Below are 25,354 nucleotides of genomic sequence, written 5' to 3' on the forward strand. Positions count from 1 at the left end.
TCCATCCCCTGGTCGAGCATCAAGTGGTCTTCCCTGGGCACCTTTCACCCTAGTCACTCCCCATCCCATTATTCTGCTCTACTTTGACCAGAGCACTTTTCTCTGTACCCAAGTAACTTACTTGTTCATTATCTGTTCCCACCCATGAGAATGTAAGCTCCCTAAGAACAGAGACCTTCTGAGCGTGGTCACTTCTGTATATCCCAGCACCTAGATCAAAGCCTAGCACATAGCGTAAGACAATGTTTGTTGGGTGGATGAATACTAATGCTTGAAAATCAACCAGGTGTTGCACAATTGCCCTCTCATTTAATCTTCAGTGAGGTAGGTAATCAACTCGCCAAGGTAGGTAATTTTACAATTAAAGAAAGAAGGCAGGGGTTACATAGGAAATCTCTGTACCTTCTGCTAATTTTGCTGTGAACCTAAAACTACTCTAAAAAATAAAATCTGTTAAATGGAGGACAAAAAACCCACTAACCCCCGCAACCCCCTCCCAAACAAAACTTCGGAAAGGTTAAGGGGCCTGTTGAACTGCACACCTAATAACTGGCAGAGCTGACAAAGAAACCTTCTGACCATCAGCTCTTTCCATGCTGCTGCAGAACAGTCTTTTCCACCTGGGAAAAGGTCAAATTTTCAAAGGGAGAATAGCTTTGATTTACAATGAAGAACTAAGTGCTAAAACAGGAGTGCTGGTATCACTTACTGGCATTGGATTCTGCCCACACCTGCAGCCGCAGGTGCAGCCCATCTCCAGCCACATACTGCAGCCCTCGGCAAGAGGAAGGTACAAGCCTGACCTCTGCTGGAAGCCGGAGCTCTGTGCAGTCTGCAGGGGTCTTCACCTGGAGTGATGATGGTGTTATAGAAATATCCATGGGCGTACCTCCTTCTTTAGGCTCCCTGGTAATTAAAAATAAAACACACAAAAAATTGCTTCTTAATGATGAAAACCACACGATACACAAGACAAAAATGGCCAAGGATCTCTCTGTTCCTTTTCAATAAATGCTTTAAAGTCACTGGCCTCCCAAAATAGCAGTGAACAGATCATAAAGGAAAACATCATATACTAGATTTACACGAGGTCAGACTACTTTTCACAGTCACAGTAACATGAAAGTTCTGGAACATATTTTTATTCTTGCTTTTTTTATGGTAATAATGATGCATTTTTAAATGTGCACTTTTCCCCATTGCTAATAAAGATTCTGAGCCCCAATTCTCTATTCTAATGCTTGCTGCAGCTACTCCACCTAGACCTTCGTGGGGTTGCTCCCAGGGCCATCCTGCACGCACAGTCCACCTTCCACCTCCTAGTAGCCCTTATTTCCTCCCACCAGTTTCCCCAAATGGAGGTTCTCTGAACTAGCACGATCTAATGCTGGCCTGTCCTACATTATGCACTTGTTCTTCAAAGTATTTCTGGTAAAAGAACTCAAGGCAGCACATTCATCTATGGTTTATTCACCTATGCATCCCTTGGCCCTATCATGGTTTATACATTCATTTACTTTTTCACTCATTCATTCAATACACCTATTTTGAGTTCTATTATGTGCCAGGTACCAGAAATACAACAATTAACAAGATATTTTCTCTGCTCCTCACCCCCCCTACTCCAAGTAGGACACAGGTAAGTGAACAGGAACGATCAAGGGAGTGTTAAAACACGTGGCGAGGCCAGGCCAGGATGATGAGTCGCACCGGGAGGGGGTTGGGGGACAGCCTGCCAACTTCGGGACATGTTCCTCATGATCTGGTGCCACAAGACAATCATCTTCACTGACGCCAAGGAGTTGAACCACGGTCAAGCTGAAGCGCATCGAGCGCATCCTCAAGCAGCCGCCCAAGCAGCAGTACACGGTTGACCAGCTTCTGGTGACGGCAAGACACGGGGAGTGTGGCTTCACCAGTCCGGCAGCACGGCTGCAGGCCCCACCCACTGTGGGCCTGGCCTTCTGGGCAGCTCCACCCACTCCCCTGTGCACCAGATGAAGCCTTTAAGGGCCTGTGCCCCAAGCCCTTCCCCATCCTGCCTGGGCTGCCTGCTGTGATGAAGCCGCAGGACTCAGGAAGCAGCACCAAGGAACAAGTGGCCTAGTGAGTGAGAGGGCCCTGAACCCAACCCCACCTCGTGCCCCACCCCCACTCATAAAAGAGATTTGGGTGTCAAAAAAAAAGCAACTACGTTGCATTGCACTTATTCATGGTAAATACTGAGTACTATGGAAGCACGTGGAGGGCTGCAGTAACTGTCAGAGGTCAAGCGCTGTTATTTGAATAATGAATGGGCTAGTGAGTGAAATATTCTTCTGAGACTAGCATTATAATGATGCTGTATTTTACTTACAATAAAGTATTGTCATTTGATATACAGGATTTTGATAAGACCAGGATTACATGAAAGATACAGAAGAAAACACTTAAGAAAACAATCTAGTGATGTATGTATGAATACCAGATATGAAAGGATTTGCTAATCCAATTCACTACAGGCACAAATCACTTGGAGTAGGCAACCAAGAGTAAAACAGAGTACATTCCCTGTCCACCAGGCACCAAAAGCATGGCAGGGGATGAAGACATATTGAAGTTATCCTTATATGAACCTAAAATATGCTTAGCAGTGTTAACAGAGGTGTCAAGCATTCTGACTCCCTCTTAAGTGCAGACAGCAGGGGCGGGCCATCAACTTGGTATAACCTAAGTACAAAAGGTAGGCCATCTACTTGAGTGTTATCTAAGAACAGAGATCAAACCCTGTGTTGAGGTATGAATCTTGATCAGGCCTCTTTTTAGAAAACCTTAAGATTACTTTCTGGCTAGTTTCTCTTCAAAGCATATGAATCTGCACCTAACTGGCAATACAGAATATTAAGACCCTGAGTCTTTTCCAGGGAATACATTCCCAAACTCTTGAGTCAAAAGTCTAATTTTGAGAAGGCACCTGGCTGGCTCCAGGTGTCGTACCTCGTTGGTTAAGTGTACGACATGGGCTCAGGTCATGATATAGCCCTGCACTGGGCTCTGTGCTGACAGCTTGGAGCCTGCTTCGGATTCTGTCTCCCTCTCTCTCTGCCCGTCCCCTGCTCACACTCTGTCTCCGTCTCAAAGATAGACAAACGTTCAAAAAAAAAAATTTTTTTTTAAGTCTGGTTTTAAGAACCGATGCTCAAGAAATAAACTTCAAAGGGTGCCTGGGCGGCTCAGTCGGTTGAGCATCCAACTCTTGATTTTGGCTCAGGTCTTGATCTCACGGTTCAGGGAATCAAGTTCTTCATTAGCCTCAGCATGGAGCATGAAGCCTGCTTAAGATTCTCTGTCCCTCTCCCTCTGCCTCTTTCCCCCACTCTCGCTAGTGCTCACTCTAAATAAATAATTAAAAGAAAATAATAATAATAATCCTCTAAAGCAGAGGTTAGAAGGGCCAGACGGTATTTCAGGTTTTGCGGGCCATATATGGCCTCTGTTGCATATTATACTTTGTATTTTTAAAAAATTTTTTAAGTGTTTATTTATTTTTGAGAGAGACAGAGTGGGGGGGGGAGGGAGGGGGCGGGCAGAGAGAGGGAGACACAGAATCCAAAGCGGGCTCCAAGCTCTGAGCTGTCAGCACAGAGACCGATGCAGGGTTGAAACTCACAAACCGTGGGTTCATGACCTAAGCTGAAGTCAGACGCTTAACCGACTGAGCCACCCAGGCACCCCCGTATTTTATTTTTAACAATGCTTTAAACAATATAAAATCCACTCTTAGCTCATAAGCTGTACCAAAACAGGCCATAGGTTAGATTTGACCCATGGGCCATAGTTTGTTGACCACTGCTCTAAAGATGCACAATTTGTCCATTTTGCTACTTCAGCGATTTTTAAGCTGGACTGTGCAGTTGGCACTTAGAAGTGCCTCAAGGGATATCATGGGGTTTCTAGGCCTCACCCCCATCCCATCTCTGGCTTACCACTCTTCTTCCCCTTCCTGAAAAATTCAGCCAATTACAGAGGGCTAAGTAAGGTAGGAGGCATCTAAGTAAGTGTCGGAGAACCAGAGTGGCCTGGGATGGATGTGAGAAACCCAGCAGAGGAAGGAAGGAGGGCATCCACCAGGACAGCCACTACATAGGGATGTCAGATCTCAAGAGGGATGAGGGGAAATCTAAGGATGAGGGGTGAGGGTGGCTGTGACAGGGTATAGGGCTTCAGAACCTGCCTTAGACTGTTCGTGTTGCTATAATTAAATACCATAGGCTGGGTAGCTTAAACAACACACATTTCTTACAGTTCTGATGGCTAGGAAGTAAAAGATCAAGGTGCCAGCAGATTTGGTTCTTGCTGCAGGCCCTCTACCTGGCTTGCAGATGGCCGCCTCCTCATTATATCCTCACATGGCACGGAGCATCTTCTATGTGTCTTCTTATAAAGGCACTAATCCCATCATGGTAGCTCCATTCTCATGCCCTCATCTAAACCTAATTACCTCCCACGGTTCTATATCCTAATACCATCATATTGGGCATTAGGGTTTCAACACATGAATTTTGAGGGGACACACAAATTCATTCCATAGCAGAGCCCAAGAAGATACCAGGAAGATGTCAACACTGAGTGGGGAGGAGTGGGGGATAGGAAGCAGCAAAGGATGTCTGCAGAAGATAAGTTACATAAAAGGGAATTAACCAAATAAATGTATGTCATGAGAATAATGGAAGCCAGTATTCTCACTGTGGGAGAATACAGTTACAGAGGGAAAGGGAAAACACCAGAATGGATCCTACCACCATAGACTAGAATTAGAAATACTAGTGTGGAGTCATGGTATATAATGTGGAATCAATGTATATAAGTAGATACAGTAACACAGATGTATATGTGTGTAGATGTATGTATAATATACAAACACACAAGCATACACATACAGCCATTCATACATAAACATCACGTATATGTCACATACACACTACTTTTGTCCACTAGGACCTGGGAAGAGTGACATGTCAATAGTAATGAGAATACTTTGTGCTCAGATTTTGGTTTCGAAAGGTCATTTCCCACTTTAAAACAAATGAACAAACGCAAAACAAAATAGCATTCCCTGAAAAAATAACTATATCCAGGGCTGGAACAGGAAAAGAATGAGATGAGCCTGGAACATGTTGCTGTGCAAAGAAAAAAGTCAAGGAATAACAGGAGCACATTAAAAAAGACAGAAATCCACTTGAAGGGACTCCCCCTGGCCACATCCGGTATAAGTGGAGCAAAAAAAGTAACCCAATGAATAAGACCATAGGTCTATACTGATGTAAATGAATGAATGAATAAAATGAAAGTCTGATGAGGAACAAGAGCATTTACAGATAGTCTCAAAGGACCTCTACAAGTAATCTTTATTGATTATAAAGAGACAGTCTTGCCAGACTGAATCAGCAAGAGCAGGGAGTCAGAACTGGCTACTGCACTCAGCAAATCTGAGAGAACAGAAGCATGAAGATTTCTCCTATCCTTTGTCAACCATACATTATTCTTCCTGAACACTGAAGCTCTTTCCAGTACATATCAAAACTCCCCAGGGGTATGGCAATGCAAAAGATTTGAGATTCCCGTACATGTGACAAAAGGTTTTGTTTTTTTTGTTTTTTTTTACTCCCTTTCAGATTTGTCCTTCTTCATTCCTATAAAAGCAGTAACCCAGTCAGACAACTTCACCTAGGCCCCTGTTCTGGTGTGCATTTACTGTGAGTTTTTGTCTGCCTATGCTACTTGCACTCATAAAGCTAAAGAACTCAGCCTTCTGCCTTCTGGAAGATAAAGAAATAGTTTCATCCCTGTGATATCCTTGTTCTGTAGTTACTCTGATGATAGCCAGTGAGGTTGTTAAAGTTTGCAGTATTCTTCTCTTCTTTGAATGGTTGAGGAAGGGGAAGGGGAAGAACATCCTCTTTCTTTTATGATAGTGCAGATATGCTAGCTTAAAGTGTATGTTTGTATTTCCTTATAATTAAAATACTGTTCAATTTGTTTTTTATAGACAGGGAAAAATATTTTACATAAATTGACTTCACGATTGAAAACCAGATGCTTTAGGCTGAACCATCATAGCTTCAGACTCAATGTTTTCCTACATAAAAATGTTAAAGCCTCAAAAAAAAAAGGAGTAACTTTATGGTGAAGGTAGATATCATCTTATCTACATGCTCAAAGTTAGATGAACTTTAATGGAATAAGTCAAAATCATGTGCTACCTGATAGGATGCAATGAGAACAGAGCATCACTTCTGTGATATTCCTGCCAAAGATGTACAACCTGACCCTAATCTTGAGGAAACACGAAATAAACCCAAATAGAAGTATATTCCCCAAAACAAATAGGCTGTCATCTTTAAGTGTCAAGATTGTGAAGGTCGAGAAAAACTGTGGAAAGTTTCCAATTTTAAGAGACTAAGGAAGGGCACCTGGGTGGCTCATTAGGTTGAGCGCCTGACTTCAGCCCAGGTCATGATCACAGGGCTCACGGGTTTGAGCCCTGCCTTGGGCTTTGCACAGGTGGAGAGGAGCCTAATTCAAATTCTCTGCCCCCCTCCCTACCTCCTCTCTCTGCCCCTCCTACACGCTCTCTCTCAAACATAAATAGACATTAAAAAAAATAAAAGACTAAGGAAACATGACAATGAAATGCAATGCATGATTCTGACCTGGGTTCTTTTGCTATTATAGATAATATGCGGACATGTGGCAAAACTTGAGCAAGGTCTGAGTGTTAAGACGGCAGTAATGTTTTCCAGTTTTGAAGGTTGTGCGGTGGTTATGTATGGGAATGTTCTTGCTTATAGGAAATATACAGTAATATAGTCAGGAGTGACAGTAACTTACTCTCAAGTTTGAGACTGTGCAAAAACAAAGCATTTGAGAACTGATTTTCCACAGGTTTGAGACCTGATTTTATATACTTGAGGCTTTCTTCACCGTGCACTTAGATTCTTTCAGGTGTCATACCCTGTTTGAATCTATCCAATGACTGCCATCTCATTCCGAGTACAAGCTAAAATCCTTTCAACGGCCCATTGAGACCCAGTGCTAGACTAGAGAAGGTTGCTGAAATTCCAGGCATTTTGCAAACCAGCTGAAGTCACTTTGGTAGACATCATCCACAGTGAAAGTATCTACATCATAACAATCAGTAAATGCTGCAAATCAGGAAGATTTTTTTGTGTTTGATTGGTTCCCCTGGAAAGCAGGTTTTTAAACATTTACTAGCATACCCCTGTAAAACCATTTGCTACATGCTCCACCAGCCTGCCCACCTCTCTCTGAACTAGGCACCCCTCATATTTTCTGTTCTCTTGGAGGGAAATGGTCTTCCAGCAGGTATATAGTTCCAAACTTCTGCCCTTTCAGTTTATTACTCAAGTGCTGCTTTCTCACTTGGAATGTAATCTTTTCTCCCTAACCCTTCGTGTTTTATTTTTTTCTACATACTTATCTCCATTTAATATATGATTTGGGGGCTCCTGGGTGGCTCAGTTGGTTAAACGTCTGACTTTGGCTCACGTCATGATCTCACAGTTCATGGGTTCGAGCCCTGCATTGGACTCTGTGCTGACAGCTCAGAGCCTGGAGCCTACTTTGGATTCTGTGTTTCCTTTTCTCTCTGCCCCTCCCCTGCTTGAGCTCTGTTTCTCTCTCTCAAAAGTAAATAAACATCTGTGTGTGTGTGTGTGTGTGTGTGTGTGTGTTATTTGTTTTGTGTAATTTCTGCTCACCTCTCACCCACTGCCACCATTAGACCGTAAGCTCAATGAAAGCCAAGATATTTTTGCTTTTGCTATTGTCACTGTTCACAGCTGTATACCCAGCACTTAGAACTCGAATTTTTGGCACTAGAATACGAACTCAGTAAACATCTGTGGACTGAATAAATGAATGGCCAAGATTTATCCCAGGAATGCTAAAATAGCTTAATATAAATAGATTTTTCTTATGCAATTCACAGATGTAAAGATGAAAGGAAAACATATGACTATCACAATACATGCAAAAATCATTACAGAAAAAATAGTATCTTCATGATTCAAACTCAGAGTAAACTAGGAATACAAAGGAACTATGCAATCTATCACACAGATTTGCCAAAAATTTCATCATACTTAATGATAAAATGCTAGAAACACTTATTTATTTATTATTTTTACGTAGGTTTCCCACCCAGTGTGGAGCCCAATTGGGGGCTTGAACTCACAATCCTAATATCAATACCTGAGCTGAGACTAAGAGTTGGCTGCTTAACTAACTGAGCCACCCACGTGCCTAGAAACACTTAAGATTACGAACAAGATGGGTGCCTGGCTGGCTCAGTTGGAGGCGCATGCAACTCTTGATCTCGGGGTTGTGAGTTTGAGCCCCATTCTGGGTGCAGAGACTCTGTAAATAAATAAAACTTAAAAAAAATCAGGGGTGCTTGGGGTGGCTCAGTTGGTTAAGTATCTGACTTTGGCTTAGGTCATGATCTCACGGGTCCTGAGTTCGAGTTTTGCATAGGGTAAGCTCGAGCCCCACTTCAGGTGAACTTGAGCCTTGAAGTTTGAGAGCTTCTCTCTGTCCCTCATGAGATTCTCTCTCTCCCCATGCCTCTTGCTCACTTGCAACTCTCTCCAAAATAAAAAAAGATTAGGAATAAGAATAAAACTCAATCATTTACATTAACTGAAACAGGTTAAAAAATTTCATTAAAATGCAGATTATCAGAACGCATTCAGAAAAACTCCACCCAGCATATGTTTAAAAAAATTTATATATAGGGGTGCCTGGGTGGCTCAGTAGGTTGAGCGTCTGACTCTTGATTTTGGCTTAGGTCATGATCTCACGGTTCATGAGATCAAGCCCCGTGTCAGGCTCTGTGCTGACAGGGCGGAGCCTGCTTGGAATTCTCTCTCTCCCTCTCTGCCCCTCCCCTGCTCTCTCTCTCTCTCTCTCTCTCTCTCTCAAAATAAATTAATAACCATTTAAAAAATTTATATGTAAAGACATAGATTACTAGTGAAAGGATAGAAAGATACATGATGACAAACAGTACAAATGCTTTCTGACAAAGACATTGAGTAATTTCACTGGGAGAAATGGCAGTCTTTTAAACTAATGATGATAGAAAAACTGGACATCCTTACAGGGAAAAAAAAAAAAAAGGAAATTTGATTCCTATCTTACTCCAAACACACAAAAATGAATTCCACCTGTCAAAGCTAAAACTATGTAACTCCTAGAAAATAAACGTAAGAGGAAAACTTTACCATCTTGAGGTAGGCAAAGATTTCTTAAGACACAAACAAAACTAATCATTAAAGAAAAAAAATGCAACAAACTAAACTTCATTGTAATTAAAAATTTCTGTTCCTGAAAAGACACTATTAAGGAAATGAAAAGGTAAGTTACTGATTGGGAACACGCGTTCACATATTCACAAGGGCATAAATGAGAAAGGTCTTATTTCCAGACTATATAAAGAACTCTTTAAATTTAACAAAGAGACAAACAATCTGATTTTCTTTTTTTTTTTTTTAATTTTTTTTTTAACATTTATTTATTTTTGGGACAGAGAGAGACAGAGCATGAACGGGGGAGGGGCAGAGAGAGAGGGAGACACAGAATCGGAAACAGGCTCCAGGCTCCGAGCCATCAGCCCAGAGCCTGACGCGGGGCTCGAACTCACGGACCGTGAGATCATGACCTGGCTGAAGTCGGACGCTTAACCGACTGCGCCACCCAGGCGCCCCCACAATCTGATTGTTTTCTAATGACAAAAAATTAGAAGACACTTTCCAAAGGAACATGTATGAATGACCAAAAGGCAAATGAAAAGGTGCTCAAATGCAAATTAAAACGACAATGAGATAGCATTTTGTACCATTACAGAATTAGGTCATTTCCTAAGAGAAATGAAAATGTCAACCCACTAAAAGACTTATACAACAATGCTATAGCAACTTTATTCACAATAATCAAGTTCTAGAAAAACACAAAATATCCAGAAATAGAATGGATAAATTGTATATCGATACGATAGAAAACTACTCAGTGAGAAAAAAGAATAGGCGACATGTGCAACGGCATAAATCTCAAAACCACTGTTAAAGGAAAGCCAGAAACGAAAAAAGCACATACTGTATGAATCCATTTATATCCAACCATGGCAAAACGAATCCCTGTTAAAGAAAATCAGAAGAGTGGTTGCTTTTGCTTTTGCTTTTGCTTTTGCCAGGGGCAAGGTGGTGATAAAGTTCAACAGCCAAAGACTATCAGGGACAAACTAGCAAAGTCAGGTTTCTTCACTTGCTTAAACAAGAGAGTGGTAACCCAAGGGAACACTGAAGGGCCTCTTTGATGAGAGGAAGTAGGGAGGTTGTCTTTTGTTTTTTTTATGTAAGTTTGCGGCTGCTGATAACCCTACAAAGTGGACTGGAATTGGAGAGACTTGTCTGAACTTATGATTTAAGAGGTAGAGGGAGAAACAGAAGAAAAAGAGAAGGGTAATAAATATCATCCCCATTTGACAAGGGAAAAAATTCAGATTAAGCAAGTCTGCCCTTGTGAAGAAGCTAGAATTTGAATTCAATTCTCATGCCAAACCCCAAACTGCCACACCTATACTTGGCAAATATAAGGAAAAGAAAGATGGGCATCAATCTACTTCAGAGTGGTTCTGTGTAGTAAAAGTTTCAGGATTTTAACATCTAATTTACTCTACTTGAAACAGCAGTCACAAGGGAACAATCGAGGGGACCACATACTACCAAACAAGCAAAAAAAAAAAAAAAAAAAAAAAGAGGACATTTCTCCTAAAAGTTTGTTGTAGTGAATAACGAAGTCAAACGTTTGCTGACTTCTCACTGTAACGCAGAATATGAATGAGCTCCAATAAGAAGCCTGCAACCTTTGTTAGTCGTTCAATGAACGTCTCAGTGTTTCTGCAGAGAACGCTGTGGACAAAAAACACAAACAAAAACAAAAACAAAAATCCCGAGTTTATTTACAAAATAAGAAGCTCTCACATTGGAACTTATCCTCTAGTGAGGATCCCAAAAAGAAACAGGCACGGCATTTTTTGCACTGCTTGTGGAAAGGCCGGATACTGTTATATCAGCGATCCTCAAACTTCAGTGTGTATTCTGACTTCTGGAAAGCGTGTTAAAACACAAGTTCTGATTCAGCAGGTCTGGTGTGGGGCTGAGACTGCATTTCTGAAAAGCTCCTGGTGATACCGAGATTACCAGTGAAGGGGGGGGGGTACTAAAAGCACGAGGGGAAGAGAAGCTCCACTTTGAGTAATGGGACAGGCTCTAAGCAACTGGCAAGGAACTCCAAACCCCGTGCTTTTGAGGCAGGCGGAGGCTCCCGGGCCAGCAGAAACGCAGGCTACTCACGGCACCTCGGGGCCCCACACGCCCAGCGCCGGCCTTACCCCAGGATCAGCAGCGCGCTCCGCAGCTGTGTCCGCACCTCTAGGAACACTGGCGTCCCCGCGGCAGCCGCCGCCATGGCCGGCGCCCGGCCGCAGCTTCTGGCGAAGCGGAGCCACCACGGCCAGGAGCGGCTGCACGTGCGGCGGTGACGGCCGCACGGGCCTCCCCGACAGGATCGCTGGGCGGACGCAGCCCGCCAGCCCACAGCGCCGCCTGCCGGGCGGAGAGCGCGCTACCGCGAGGACTAGACCCGACAACGTGAGCTTTTTCAAATATGGGCCTCGGGTCTGAGTGGTCACAAAGGTGAGCAGTTTGGTTCTCCCACTCTTCTCCGTGTGGGCGTGGCCAGGTGCGTTAGTCTCCCAGGACAGGACCTTAAAAATCGGAGCCGAGTACACTCCCTTGGCTAGCTTGGGTAGAAATAAGGCTGGAAGAAAGGGAGATGACCGAGGCACTGACCCCTGGAGGCCTGAGAGCAGATTTCTCCACCCCAAACATACAATCTGATTTCGTTTTTTTAATAAAGGACAGTATCTTTTTTAATGAACTGTGGTCTGTCCTTTGCTAGCTCTCCTCTGTCTAAGGCAACAAACGTCCGAGATTGATTTGGCATTGCTTCTCGATTTAGACACAGTTGCTCCAAGATGCAAACAGTTGCAAAAATGTAAGAAGTTTTCTGTTACCGATGCAGAAAGGAGTGTGGTTAAATCAAGTGTCGTGAATCATAGCATTAACCATTCCTATAACCTTTGAAAACAGGAAGATGAGAATGATCCGCATATACATTTCCACTCCCCATATTTTGTATAAATAAAAATTTATTCACAGAAGTCATAATCTTATTACAACTAGAAGATAATTTTGGAAAGTTTGACATAGTAAAGAAAACGATCTACTATAATGTAAATACTTAAAATGGGGAAATATTAAAATGTAAAGCTATAGTGGTGGACTTACAATAAGAATTTTAATGTTTATTTTTGAGGGAGAGAGAATATGAGTGGGGAAGGGAGAGAGAGAGAGCGGGGGAGACACAGAATTGGAAGAAGATTCCAGACTCTGAGCTGTCAGCACAGAACCGGAAGCCGGGCTCAAACTCACAAACGGTGATATCATGACCCTGAGAACATGACCTGAGCCGAAGTCTGAAGCTCAACCTACTGAGCCACCCAGGAGCCCCAATAAGAATTTTAAAAGCAAGAGGCTGGGGGCACCTGGCCGACTTGGTGGATGGAACATGCCACTTTTGATCTCAGGGTTGTAAATTGGAGCACCACATTGGGTGTAGAGATAACTTAAAAATAAAATCTTACAAAAAAAAAAAAAGCAGAAGCTTTTAGTTCTTAAAAACAGAAACAATGATGTATTTCCGAATATAAATTAAGAAAATCGTGCTTATTGATTGCTTCTTAATTTGAAGATTTTCCAAATAAATAATAAATCCACTTTAGAGATACTATTTTAAGACAGTTTTTCTAAAGTTAAGTATTTGCTGTTTCAAAGCTTATTGTGTTGCTTCACAAATTCCTGTTTTCATCACAATAATTCAAAATCATGGATGGAGGTAACAATGCAGTTAAAGAATTGTATTTACTACTATTCCACCTCAAATAATGGTGATCATGGGTGATGATTTTAACTCCTAATATCTTCCACCTTTAGTTCTCAAGGCTATTGAGTCTTAAATACAGACACATTATATTGAAATATTTAAGTCTTAGCACAGCATGTGCTTCATACTTGGCGTTTGGTTCTTTTTAAAGATTGCTATATTTCATATATATTCACACATTTATAAAACATAAAATCAGTCTTTTTTTTCTTTGATCCTACGGTTTAGGCAAAACTGCAACTTCCTTGTAGTAACTACATGATTTAGAGAGACATAAACTCAAAATGGTTCCAAATCTGATAACAACTATTTATCTCCTAACTTCACCAGTCTCTAACTTCTTCTGGGCCTCAAGTTCCTCATATGAAATATTGAAGAATAGTTTAAATATCACTTAAGTGATTGTTTAAATAATATTTAAAAGCTGTTCTCAATTCCTAGCATTCCTGCCAACTCCCCATTAAGATGCCCCTGGTGCTGGAAAGTTGAAAACACCTGCTATTCACTTTCCAGGCCCATCCATCCCCATAGTTGGTGGCCCAACAGTCCGCTCGAGGGCGCTGTGGCGACAGCTAGAGCCGAGTGGCGAAGCACGGACCGGGGGCGGGGATCCAGGGGCCGTCGACGTCGACGCCGGCGTGGGCGCGGCCGCGGTGCACGCTGGGAGCTGTCACTAGGCCCTTCGGCTCCCGGCCTCCGCGTCGTTGCCGCGGTTGCCAGGAGAGCGGCGCCGGCGGGGAGCGGCCGAGCCCACGGCAGGTAACAGCGTCCCCGCCCCCAGCGCGGTCGCGAGGCCGGCTGCCGGCCCTGAGCGGCCTCCTCGGCCTGGCCTGTTCCGGAGCTGCGGGGACGCCCCGCCGGGCAGGCTCTGTGGCGTCGGGGGTGTTGCCGCCTCGGCCCCGCCTGGAGCTTGGAAGCCGGCCGGTCGCCCTCCGGTTTCCGGAGAGGCGCGAGCTGCGCGGGGATCGGCGGGCCGGGGCTGGGCGGAGGCTCGAGGGCGGCCCCAAGGCAGTGGGGCCTCCAGCGCGGGGGCCCAGCGGTGCGCAAGGTTGGGGGTGGAGGTCGCACCTGTGCGATAAAGGCGCACGGACTAACCTCTTTGTTGGTGGAATCCAGGCTTCGTACCTTCTCATTCATCTGGTGGGTTCTTTTAAGATTGAGGAGACACGAATGCCAGCTATAGTTAAGGTTCCATGTGGGGGTTGGAAAGGAGTGCAGAAGTTTTTTAGAGGAAGTCAGGTTAGTCATAAGGAAGTTGTTAAGTATTATCACCTTTGATTCTCAAGCCTTTTAAAGTTGCAGCATAACAATAGTTACTTGTTCGGTCTCTTCCATTCTTCACTCCTACCCGGAGGGGGGAGTGGCACACAACGATACTTATTTAAAGCTGGAAGAATTGTGTTTCTGAACACTATAATGTATAGTTCTAAGGAGTTTGAGAACTATATTGTGATAATCTGATTTGGAGACTATAGTTAAAGCAATGAAAACATTTTTTTGATAATTACAAAAAAGATAGGAAACTAAGTGTTTGCCTGACAAATAAGCTCAGAATTGTTCAAAGACAGAAACCTCTCAATTTTGACGTCCTTGGCTCCCTTCTACACAGACAGAAGATCTAGAAAGTTATCATGGATAGCATATGTTGACATTATATGCTAAGAAATTCACCATCTCATAACATAGTGATTTAGTTGCGCTAAATTATAACAAGAGTAAACTAAAACCAGTTGTAGTACAAACGCTTTATTTTCGTGATCACTTTAAGCTGCTACTCCAAATGAAATCATTCCCCATTAGTACCAAACAATAGTAAATTTCCAGGTGGGCCTAGTTATTAAGGAAATCAGGTCTTGAAGGAAGAATTAAAAATGCCTAAGTGAGTACACAAATCAGAAAATGTGACACCATAACCAGAATGTTAAACGTAAATTAAATGTTTGACTATATAGAGTTTAAAGAGTCTTATTTTGTAGTTAAAGTAGTGGGAAGAGCGATAGCCTAGGAATTAAAGATTTTGTTCAAATCCTTTGTTCTCCTAAAGAAATGTTATCTCTCTAATCAGTTTTGTCATCTGTAAGGTAATTTCATAAGATCAAAATTTTCCAAACTGATGTCTCCCTTTGAACACTCTTCTCATCGATAGCCTTACTGCCCCAAAACAGTGTTCCATGGCAAATGATTTAGGGGTGCATTGGTTAAATCAGTTTTAACTTCTGATTTGCTTTTAACTGCAGGATTTCTCAAAACCTTTACTACTATGCTCATATGCATATAAATCTTCGGGGGAAGGTTATCAAAGCATTTTCTAAACTTACCTGGCCACAAAGCCTATTTTCTCTCTCTTTTTTTAAATTATTGTCACATTGGCTTCCGTACAATACCCAGTGCTCATCCCAACAAGTGCCCTCTTCAGTGCCCATCACCCACTTTCCTCTCTCCCCCCACTCCCCCATCAACCCTCAGTTCTCTGTATTTAAGAGTCTCTTGTGGTTTGGCCAACCTGCTAACATTAGAAATATAATTATATAGAATACCAATTTGAAAATTACTATACAGATCTTCCTCAATTTTTAGGGTGGTGTCCCTGTAAACGCATCATAAATTGAAAATACCATAATTTGAAAATGTGTTTAATACATTTAACGTATGTTAAAAATGCTCAGTGTACAAGGGGCACCTGGGTGTCTCAGTCAGTTAGGCGTCTTTGGCTCAGGTCATGATCTCGGAGTTCGTGGGTTTGAGCCCCCATCAGGTTCTGTGCTGATAGCATGGGAGCCTAGAGCCTGCTTCAGATTGTGTCTCCCTCTTTCCCTGCCCCTCCCCAGTTGCCCTCTGTCTCTCTCTCTCTATCAGTATACTTACATTGACCTACAGTTGGGCAGAATTAACACAAAGCACATTTTATTATAAAAGTTTTGAATATCTCATGTAATTTATTGACTACTATGCTAAATGAAAAAGAGAATAATTGTGTGGATAAAGAATGGTTGTAAGTATATCAGTGGTTTGCCATCATGATTGTGTGACTGGGAGCTGTGACTTGCTGCCACTGTGAAAAATTATAAATCAGACTCTAATAAGATGGGACTGCCTATACCTGAGCTGCGTCTTCTTTCAACTCTAAAATTCCCTACGTTGTGCTTTTTATTTAGCTTTCAGTTTAAGCTTTCTGGGGCATGAAGATCTAGTGACAAGTCATTGGTATAACAAAAGGCTTATATTTTCCTTAATAAAATATTAAAGATGCACATAAGTTTCTATGTACTTTAATGCTTTAATTTATGGCAGAAGATTATCTTTTTCTGGTCTCTTGATGCTTTTCTTGAATCATAATTCATGTTTTGAATTTAATTTTATGGTTAAGTCATTGATTTTATTAAGGATGGCATTATAAAGTTCCAACAAGACTTGTTGATAATGACATTTTTTTTTTTTTTACTGTGATTGAGTTCCCTCGCTAGTCGTGAGTTCTTAAACTATGAAATGTAATAAAAGCCATTGGAAATGTTCTTAATCATTAATAACTAATTTTAAGAGCTTAGATCATTAGGGTTCAAAGTTAAAACATAAATTCTAAGGTAGTCTTTTCTGAGTTGCTTACAAACAGGATGTAAGTGTTGAATGCAGTCTTAAATTATTTTGCTAAATTCTGTCAGGTGTCACTAGCACACAGTGTGGCTACTTTAACTGATACTTTGTTAGGAATGATTGCTATTAATGTGCTCCTTTGTTTGAGGGGGTCAGGAGGTAAGCCTTAATTCAGGTAAATTTTCTCTATGAAATGCAACTGTCAAGAAGTAAACAGCTGCAGTTTTTGTTTAATGGCTTACCGGCTTGCTGCTGCTGCTGTTGTTATTTTGTGGTTTTGGTTTGGTGTGTGTGGGTGTGTGTTTTGGGTTTTTTTTGTTGTTGTTGTTGTTGTTTTTACAATTTTTTTTAGGCTGTCTCCACATCAGTGTGGGGCTCGAACTCACAACCCTGAGATGAAGCGTCGCAAACTCTACCTACTGAGTCAGCCAGGTGCACCATAGTTTACAGTTTTTATTGAAAATTTATGATATGAAAATAAGTACTTTTGATTCCCTTGTCTTTAAATGGTGATGTCCATTTTCTCTGTATTGTATTTACCTATTTACCTCTCCTTCTCCAAGCTATTCCAAGCCTAAAATATCAATGATTTTTTTTTATTGCACAGGTCAAAGACATTGTATCAAATTTAAGAAAAATTTTACATATAGTGTGCATTCATTTTGTGTGTACATTGTATACACACCCAGGTAACCAGCACAATCAAGATTTGGAACAGGCCACCACTTAGGCCTGTATTGTTAGGTTTTTGCTTCCTCCAGACACATGCTGTCCCTGTCTTGGCATGTCTACATCATACTACCCTCGCTCCAATGCCACCTTGTCTGTGGATCTTTTTTTTTGATTACCTCATTTTGAAGTAATTCTCTTCTGACTTTCCTGTTAGCATTTATCATTCTTGTCTATCCTTAATGGCGAAACCAATGGCACGTTCATAGTAGGCACTTGTATTTATTTGTTGACCAAATGGTAAGTGTAGTATTTCTAGAACTTCAGTCATTTTTCTATCTTCAGAACTTTGGTCATATCTGCATACTTCCTGTATACTTATTTTCTTTGTATGCATGTAGTTATTAACATAATTTTAAAGAAAACTTGAAATAACCACCATAAATAGAAAGTAGGGGTGTGTCTGGGTGACTCCGTTAGTTAAGCATCCGACTTCGGCTCAGGTCATGATCTCTCACAGTTTGTGAGTTCAAGCCCCGCATCAGGCTCTGTGCAGAGCCTGCTTTGAGTTTGGTGTCTCCCTCTCTCTCTCCCCCTGCCTCACCCCTGCTCACCCTCTGTCTCTCTCAAAAATAAATAAACATTTAAAAAATTTTAAATAAAAAGTAGGTATCGCTTGCCATAAACAGAAGGTAGACATAAAGATGAAAATAATGGAAACAAAAGTGTTGTTAAATTCTAGAAAGTATTGGCCATTGAACACTGTTCTTTGTTTAAAGGAGAGATAAGCAAGAATTAGAGGCGTTGATAACATTCTGCCATCAATCTGAGAACTTCCTGCAGTCAGGAACTGCAAGAGAATGAAGAGGGAATAAATCCCTTACTGATTCAGTGTCAGCCCGTTACTTGGACCCCATAAAATCATCTCACATCTGATTAGTGGCCAAAATTTGGGGAGATAATGGATTCATCAGGGCCTGAATTCTTTAGAATTTCATCTGTGGAAGAATTTGGAAATATAGCCTCAATTGCAGATTAAAAGGTGTACTAGAGTTTGAGTTAACTTCAAAAAAATAATTTAAAAATTTATGATCATTACTGAATTAGGTAAGTTTCTATTTTTTTTCCAAAAAATGTCTTTAATGTTATTAATGTTACTTTTAGAGATAAAACATCCACCTTTTTAAACTAGTACCTTAGCTGTAAGATAAACCTTTGAATATAAAGAAATAAATCTAGGGGCGCCTGGGTGGCGCAGTCGGTTGAGCGTCCGACTTCAGCCAGGTCACGATCTCGCGGTCCGTGAGTTCGAGCCCCGCGTCAGGCTCTGGGCTGATGGCTCAGAGCCTGGAGCCTGTTTCCGATTCTGTGTCTCCCTCTCTCTCTGCCCCTCCCCCGCTCATGCTCTGTCTCTCTCTGTCCCAAAAATAAATAAACGTTGAAAAAAAAAATTAAAAAAAAAAAAAAAGAAAGAAATCTAAATCTAAAAGTCAGTGATAGCCTTTAAATGACAAAGTGATGAGTGTTGATTCAGGAGTGATGAAATGATACTATGTTTATCTGGCAATAGCTCCTATAAGCATGGATGAGGTAATAAACTTAATATAATACCTTCTTCACTTCTTCCTCTCTTCGCTTTTTAAGTTTGAGCTAGATTTTAGTATTTCCATCCTACAGAAGACATTTCTAGACTTTTTTTTCTTCTGAGGCAATGAAAAATTCTCCTCTCTTATGGAAAGAGTTTAATGTGAACAGACAGAAAAATAAATTCCCTACTCTTGTTCTGTAAAATACATCCTGTATTTCAACTTGCTGTGGTTATTTTTAGGCTTACATTGGTATTATGAGCTTCATGTTTAAATTACCATTATTTTGTGTTCACAAACCAAGAGTTCGGGTAAATAGATCATTTAGTTTGGTGTTACTGATTTCCAAAAGCCAATTTACACACAACGGTAACACTTAGTTTATCAGTATACACAATAATTTGCTACTCAACCAGAGGTCACATTGCTGTTAATCTCAGGTTCTGGGATACAACCTCCATTTGGAAGTAAGAAAGGAGCCCTGTGGATGAATAGTCTTTATTTCATAAAAGAGATTTCACCCAAACAAGTAGTTTATTTCCTATGTCTCTACTAGAAAATCAGTATAGAAGCAATGCAGATAAACTCTTACCACTTGAAAGTAATACTGACTATAATCAGAAGAACTATAAAAGCACAGCAGTCCTTTAAATTATACAGGTAAATAACCTTACGTTTCCATTTGCTTTTGTTTGTGCTGTATCAGCTACTTGAAACTCTTAGGATATGTGTTATGATCAATCAAATTTTCCAAATAGCTGGAACTCTTGTTTATTATATACCACAAATGCCATCCCAGTCTGCTATGATACTTTCTGCTTGTCTTCGGCATGATGCACTTTGCCCAGTGGCTTTTCGTATACACTTAACACATGTCCTACAATATCTTGATTTTAAAATTTCCTGGACAGTTTTTCTCCTGAGGAAAAATATAGAATATAGTACTTGCTTTAAAGTTAGTGTCTGTCATTTTGGAAGAAAAATAAATATTAAGCGACTTCTATTTTGTATACCAGCAATTCCATAAATGTTACCACCAGTTGATCAGGAGTCTACTCTTAAGCCTGAGTGAGGGGTTCTAGCAACACGATTATTTTTTTCTTTTGTTTTATTTATTTTTTGAGAGAGAGTGCACACGTGTGCAAGCTGGGAGGGGCAGAAAGCAAGGGGGACAGAGGATCTGAAGCAGGCTCTGCACTGACAGCAGGGAGCCCAGTGTGGGGCTCAAACTCACGAACCATGAAATCATGACCTGAGCTGAAGTCAGGCACTTAACAGACTGAGCCACCCAGGTGCCCCCAAGATGATTATTTTTATGGCACCTGTCATTTTATTAGAAGGTGTCCCAAGCATCCCTGATGGTAGTGATTTGAGGTTGCTTGTTAGTTTTATGTGATGCGATAAGTACTGTTTTTATTACGTCTTTTAAGTTATAGAGCATGGATTGTTGATGGATTCCTTCACTTTGCCAAAGGTTTTTATTTTGATGTAGTCCCAGTATTTTCTTTCCATTGCCAGTAGAAACACATCTAGAAAAATGTTGCTGTGTCCAGTGTCAGAAATTACTACCTGTGTTCTCTTCTAGATTTTTATGGTTTTAGGTCTTTAGTCCATTTTATTTTGTGTATGGTATTAGAAAGTGGTCCAGTTTCATTCTCTTACATATAGTTATCACGTTTTCCCAGCACCATTTATTGAAGAAACCTTCCCTCATTGTCTATTCATGCCTGTTTTGTTACAGATTAATTAACCATATAAACATGGGTTTAATTCTGGGCTCTCTGTTCTGTTTCATTGATCTATGTGTCTGTTTTTATGCCAGTACTGTACTGTTTTTATTACTAGAGCTTTGTAGTATATCTTGAAATTTAGAATTGTGATACCTCCAACTTTATATCAGTAAGGGGTTAGTATCCAAAATATATAAAGAATTATACAACTCAACACAAAAAAAAACCCCATACAATCCAATGAAAAAACGGTCAGAAGATCTGAATAGATTGTGGTTCAAAGAAGACGTACAGATGGGCAACAGACACATGAAAAGATGCTCAACATCAATCATCAGGGAAACACAAATCAAAACCACAATGAGATATCACCTTACACCTGCCAGAATGGCTAAAGTAAAAAAGACAAATAATCACTGTTGGTGAGGATGTGGAGAAAAAGGAATCCCTGTGTACTATTGGTGGGAATGCATATGGGTATAACCACTGTGGAAAACAGTGTGGAGGTCTCTCAAAAATTAAAAACACAAATACTATATGATCTAGTAATTACACTACTGTGTATTTACCAAACAAATGAAAACACTAACTTGAAAAGATATACGCACCCTATGTTTATTGCAGCATTTTTTATAACAGTCAAGATATGGAAGCATCCTAAGTCCACTGATCATTGGATAAGGAAGATGTGGTGCATAATACACACACGATGGAAAATTATGTGGACTTTGTCTTTTTGCAACAACATGGATAGACCAATAAAGGGTATTATGCTAAGTGAAATAAGTCAGGCTGAAAAAGATAAATATCCTATGATTTCACTCATGTGGAATCAAAAGAAACAAATGAGTGAGCAAACAAAAACCAGAATCAGACCTACAGAGAACTGATGGTTGCAGGAGGGGTGGGGGTGGGAGAATGGTAAAATAGGTAAAGGGGAGTGGAGATGTAGGCTTCCAGTTGTGGAATGAACAAATCACTGGAATAAAAGGCACACCATGAGGAATATAGTCAATGATATTGTAGCAGTGTTGTGTGATGACAGGTGGTGGCTACATTTGTGGTCAGCACACCGTAATGTGTAAACTTGTCAAATACCTGAAACTAATGTAACATTGTGTGTCAGCTGTACTTAAATTGTTTTGGGGTGCCTGGGTGGCTCGGTAGGTTAGGCGACCAACTTCAGCTCAGGTCATACCTTGCAGTCTGTGGGTTCAGGCCCTGCATTGGGCTCTGTGCTGACAGTTCAGATCCTGGAAGCTGCTTCAGATTCTGTGTCTCCCTGTCTCTCTGCCCCTTCCTCGCTCGCACTCTGTTTCTCTCAAAAAGAAATAAACATTAAAAAATTTTTTTAATTGTTTGAAATAAAAGAGGAAAATATTTTGAGAATAAACTTTTTAGTCATCTATGGCAGCACAGATTATCCCAAAACATAGTGACTTAAAACAATAAAACCTCTCAGTTTCTTTCAGAAGGATTTGAGGGAGCAGTTTGGCTGTGAGGTTCTGACTTCAGTTTTGTGAGGTTGCAGTCAGATGTTGGCCTGAACTGCTGTCATCTTTAGGTTTGATTGGGGTTGGAGAAACCCTTTCCAAAGTGGGTCACTCACATACTAGCAAGTTGTTGCAGGCTGTTGAAGGGAGGCCTGAGTTTCTCTCTGGAGGGCAACTTGAAGTGTCCTTATCACGTAAGGCTAGGTTGCCCCAGAATGAGTGATCCAAGAGATATCACATAGACCAGCAGTGATTTTGTGTAAGAGGTGTGACTATATAACAGTATGAATATCAGGAGTTGAGGATCATTGGAGGTCATCCTGGAAGCTAGCTACCACACGAATGTATAAAGAATTACAGCTCAGCAACAAAAAGACAACCAATTAAATGAGGAAAGACTTAAATAGACATTTCTCCAAAGATTATATACAAATGGCCAAAGCATATGAAAAGGTTTTCAGCATCATTGATTATTAGAGAAATGCAAGTCAAAGCTGTGTTGAGATACCACCTCACACCCATTTGAATGGCTACTATCAAAAAACTGAAGCGTGTTGGCAAGGATGTGGAGAAATTAGAAGCCTTCTGCAATGTTGGTAGAAATGTAAAATGGACAATCCCTATCAAAATAACACCAACATTCTTCACAGAGCTAGAACAAACAATCCTAACATTTGTATGGAACCAGAAAGACCCCAAATAGCTAATGCAATCCTCCAAAAGAAAACCAAAGCTGAAGGCATCCCAATTCTGGGACTTCAAGCTGTATTACAAAGCTCTAATTATCAAGACAGTATGGTACTGGCACAAAAACAGATACATAGACCAATGGACTAGAGAACCCAGAAATGGACCCACAGATGCATGGCCAACTAATCTTTGACAAAGCAAGAAAGAGTATCTGATGGAAAAAAGACAGTCTCTTTAGTAAATGGTGCTGGGAGAACTGGACAGCAACGTGTGAAGAATGAACCTGGGCCATTGTCTTACACCGTACACAAAAATAAACTCAAAACAGGTGAAAGACCTAAATGTAAGATAGCCATCAAGATCCTAGAGGAGAAAGCAGGCAACAACCTCTCTGACCTTGGCTGCAGCAACTTCTTACTTGACATGTCTCTGGAGGCAAGAGAAATAAAAGCAAAAATGAACTATTGGGACCTCATCAAGATAAAAAGCTCCTGCACAGCAAAGGAAACCGTCAACAAAACTAAAAGGCAACTGACAGAAAGGGAGAAGATACTTGCAAATGACATTTCAGATAAAGGGTTAGTATCCAAAAATCTATAAAGAACTTATCAACCTCAACACCCAAAAAACAAATAATCCAGTAAAGAAATTGGCAAAAGACGCTAATAGACACTTTTCTAAAGAAGATATCCAGATGGCTAAACATGGAAAAATGTTCAACATCACTCATCATCAGGGAAATACAAATCAAAACCACAATGAGATACCACCTTACACCGTCAGAATGGCTAACATTAACAACTCAGGCAACAACAGATGTTGGCGAGGATGCAGAGAAAGAGGAACCCTTTTGCACTGCTGGTGGGAATACAAACTGGTGCGGCCACTCTGGAGAACAGTATGGAGGTTCCTCAAGAAATTAAAAATAGAACTACCCTTCAACCCAGCATTTGCACTACTAGACATTTTATCCAAAGGATACAGGAGTGCTCATTCGAAGGGGCACATGCACACCAGTGTTTACAGCAACACTATCGACAATAGCCAAAGTATGGAAGGAGTCCAAGTGTCCGTCGACTGGTGAGTGGATAAAGATGTGGTGTGTATGTGTGTGTGTATATATACAAATACACATAATGGGATATTACTCGGCAATCAAAAAGAATGAAGTCTTGCCATTTGCGGAACATGGATGGAACTAGAGTATATTATGCTAAGCGAAGTAAGTCAGAGAAACAAGTATCACATGATTTCACTCATGTGGAATTTAAGATACAATACAGATAAACATAAGGAAAGGGAAGCAAAAGTAATATAAAAACAGGGAGACAAACCTTAAGAGACTCAAAAACAATAAACTGAGGATTGCTAGCAGGGTGTTGGGTGGGGGCATGAGCTAAATGGGCGAGGGGCATTAAGGAGTATACTAGGGATGAGCACTGGGTGTTATATGTAAGTGATGAATCACTAAATTCTATTTGTGAAATTATTGTTACACTATATGTTAACTAACTTGGATTTAAGTTTAAAAATGAGTAAAATACAATGACTTTGAAGGAAAAAAATGTAAAGTGGTACAGCTGCTATGGAAAACAGTATGGTGGTTCCTCTTAAAAAGAGGTCCAGCATTCCCACTTCTGAGTATGTATTCAAAAGAATTGAAAACAGGATCCTGAAGAGATATTTGCACACTCAAGTTCACAGCAGCACTACTCACAATAGCGTAGAGGTAGAAACAAGGTAAATGTCTCTGAACAGGTGAATAGATAAATATATATCTACATGGAATATTTAACAAAAAGGAAGGAAATCCTCTCACATGCTACAACATGGATGAACCTTAAGGATGTTATGTTAGGTGAAATAAACCAGTCACAAAAAAGACAAAATACTTTATGGTTCCCCTTACATGAAGTATCTGAAGTAGTCAGATTAGTTAGAAGTAGAAAGTAAAATGGTGGTTGCCAGAAGCTGGGGAAGAGGGAAAAGAAGAGTTGATTTTTAATGTGTATAAAGTTTCAGTTTTGCAAAACGAAAATATTCTGGAAGTAAATTGCACAATGTGAATACACTTAACACTATACACTTAAAAATGGTTAATTTTGTATGTTTTTACTGCAACTGAAAAAAGATAAATGACATGAAACTTTTAGCAACATGAAGCATATATGCATTTTAAAATGCTAGGGGATCCTGGGTGGTCAGTCATTTAAGTGTCCAGCTCTTGATTTTGGCTTAGGTCATGATCTCAGGGTTGTAAGATCAAGCCTTGTGCTGTTGACGCAGAGTCTGCTTGAGATTCTGTCTCTCCCTCTCTCTCTGCCCCTCCCCTGCTTGTGTGCTCTCTCTCTCTCAAGATAGATAAAATAGACATTTTCTTAAAAAGGCTATTCTGTAATGAAAGCCATGTTTCTAAATATTGGAGAAGGGGCTGATTAAAGAATGAGCCTAAAGGGGTTGAATCAGAAGATGTACTCACTCAGTTGGTAGAATATGCAACTGTTGATTTTACGGTCATGAGTTCAAGCCC

The 25,354-nt window shown here is 40.8% G+C and overlaps 2 protein-coding genes and 1 pseudogene across 13 annotated transcripts in view; 2 read left to right on the plus strand and 1 right to left on the minus strand.

Moving 5' to 3' along the window:
* UBE3D (ubiquitin protein ligase E3D) overlaps positions 1-14,308 on the minus strand; it is a 240,374-nt gene extending 226,066 nt beyond the window's left edge. For 2 of the 5 annotated variants that reach the window (XM_011282484.4, XR_006597971.1), the window contains exons 1-2: positions 11,453-11,640; positions 710-906 (exon numbers count right to left, since the gene is read on the minus strand). In XM_011282484.4, the coding sequence (XP_011280786.1) occupies positions 710-906; positions 11,453-11,529 (274 nt within the window). In that variant the 5' untranslated portion in view covers positions 11,530-11,640. Of the gene's footprint in view, positions 1-709; positions 907-11,452; positions 11,642-14,160 lie in introns of those variants that run through there. The other 3 variants (XM_023254158.2, XM_023254157.2, XM_006931866.5) reach the window with 3 other exon arrangements.
* On the plus strand, positions 1,749-2,107 carry LOC109500074 (annotated as a pseudogene).
* DOP1A (DOP1 leucine zipper like protein A) overlaps positions 13,686-25,354 on the plus strand; it is a 114,340-nt gene continuing 102,671 nt past the window's right edge. For 7 of the 8 annotated variants that reach the window (XM_019830895.3, XM_019830898.3, XM_045057773.1 and 4 more), the window contains exon 1: positions 13,686-13,824. The gene's annotated coding sequence lies outside the window, so the exon portion shown is untranslated. Of the gene's footprint in view, positions 13,825-13,862; positions 14,206-25,354 lie in introns of those variants that run through there. The other variant, XM_045057771.1, reaches the window with a different exon arrangement.

This window comes from Felis catus, chromosome B2, assembly GCF_018350175.1.
Source record: "Felis catus isolate Fca126 chromosome B2, F.catus_Fca126_mat1.0, whole genome shotgun sequence".
NCBI classification, from domain to species: domain Eukaryota; kingdom Metazoa; phylum Chordata; class Mammalia; order Carnivora; family Felidae; genus Felis; species Felis catus.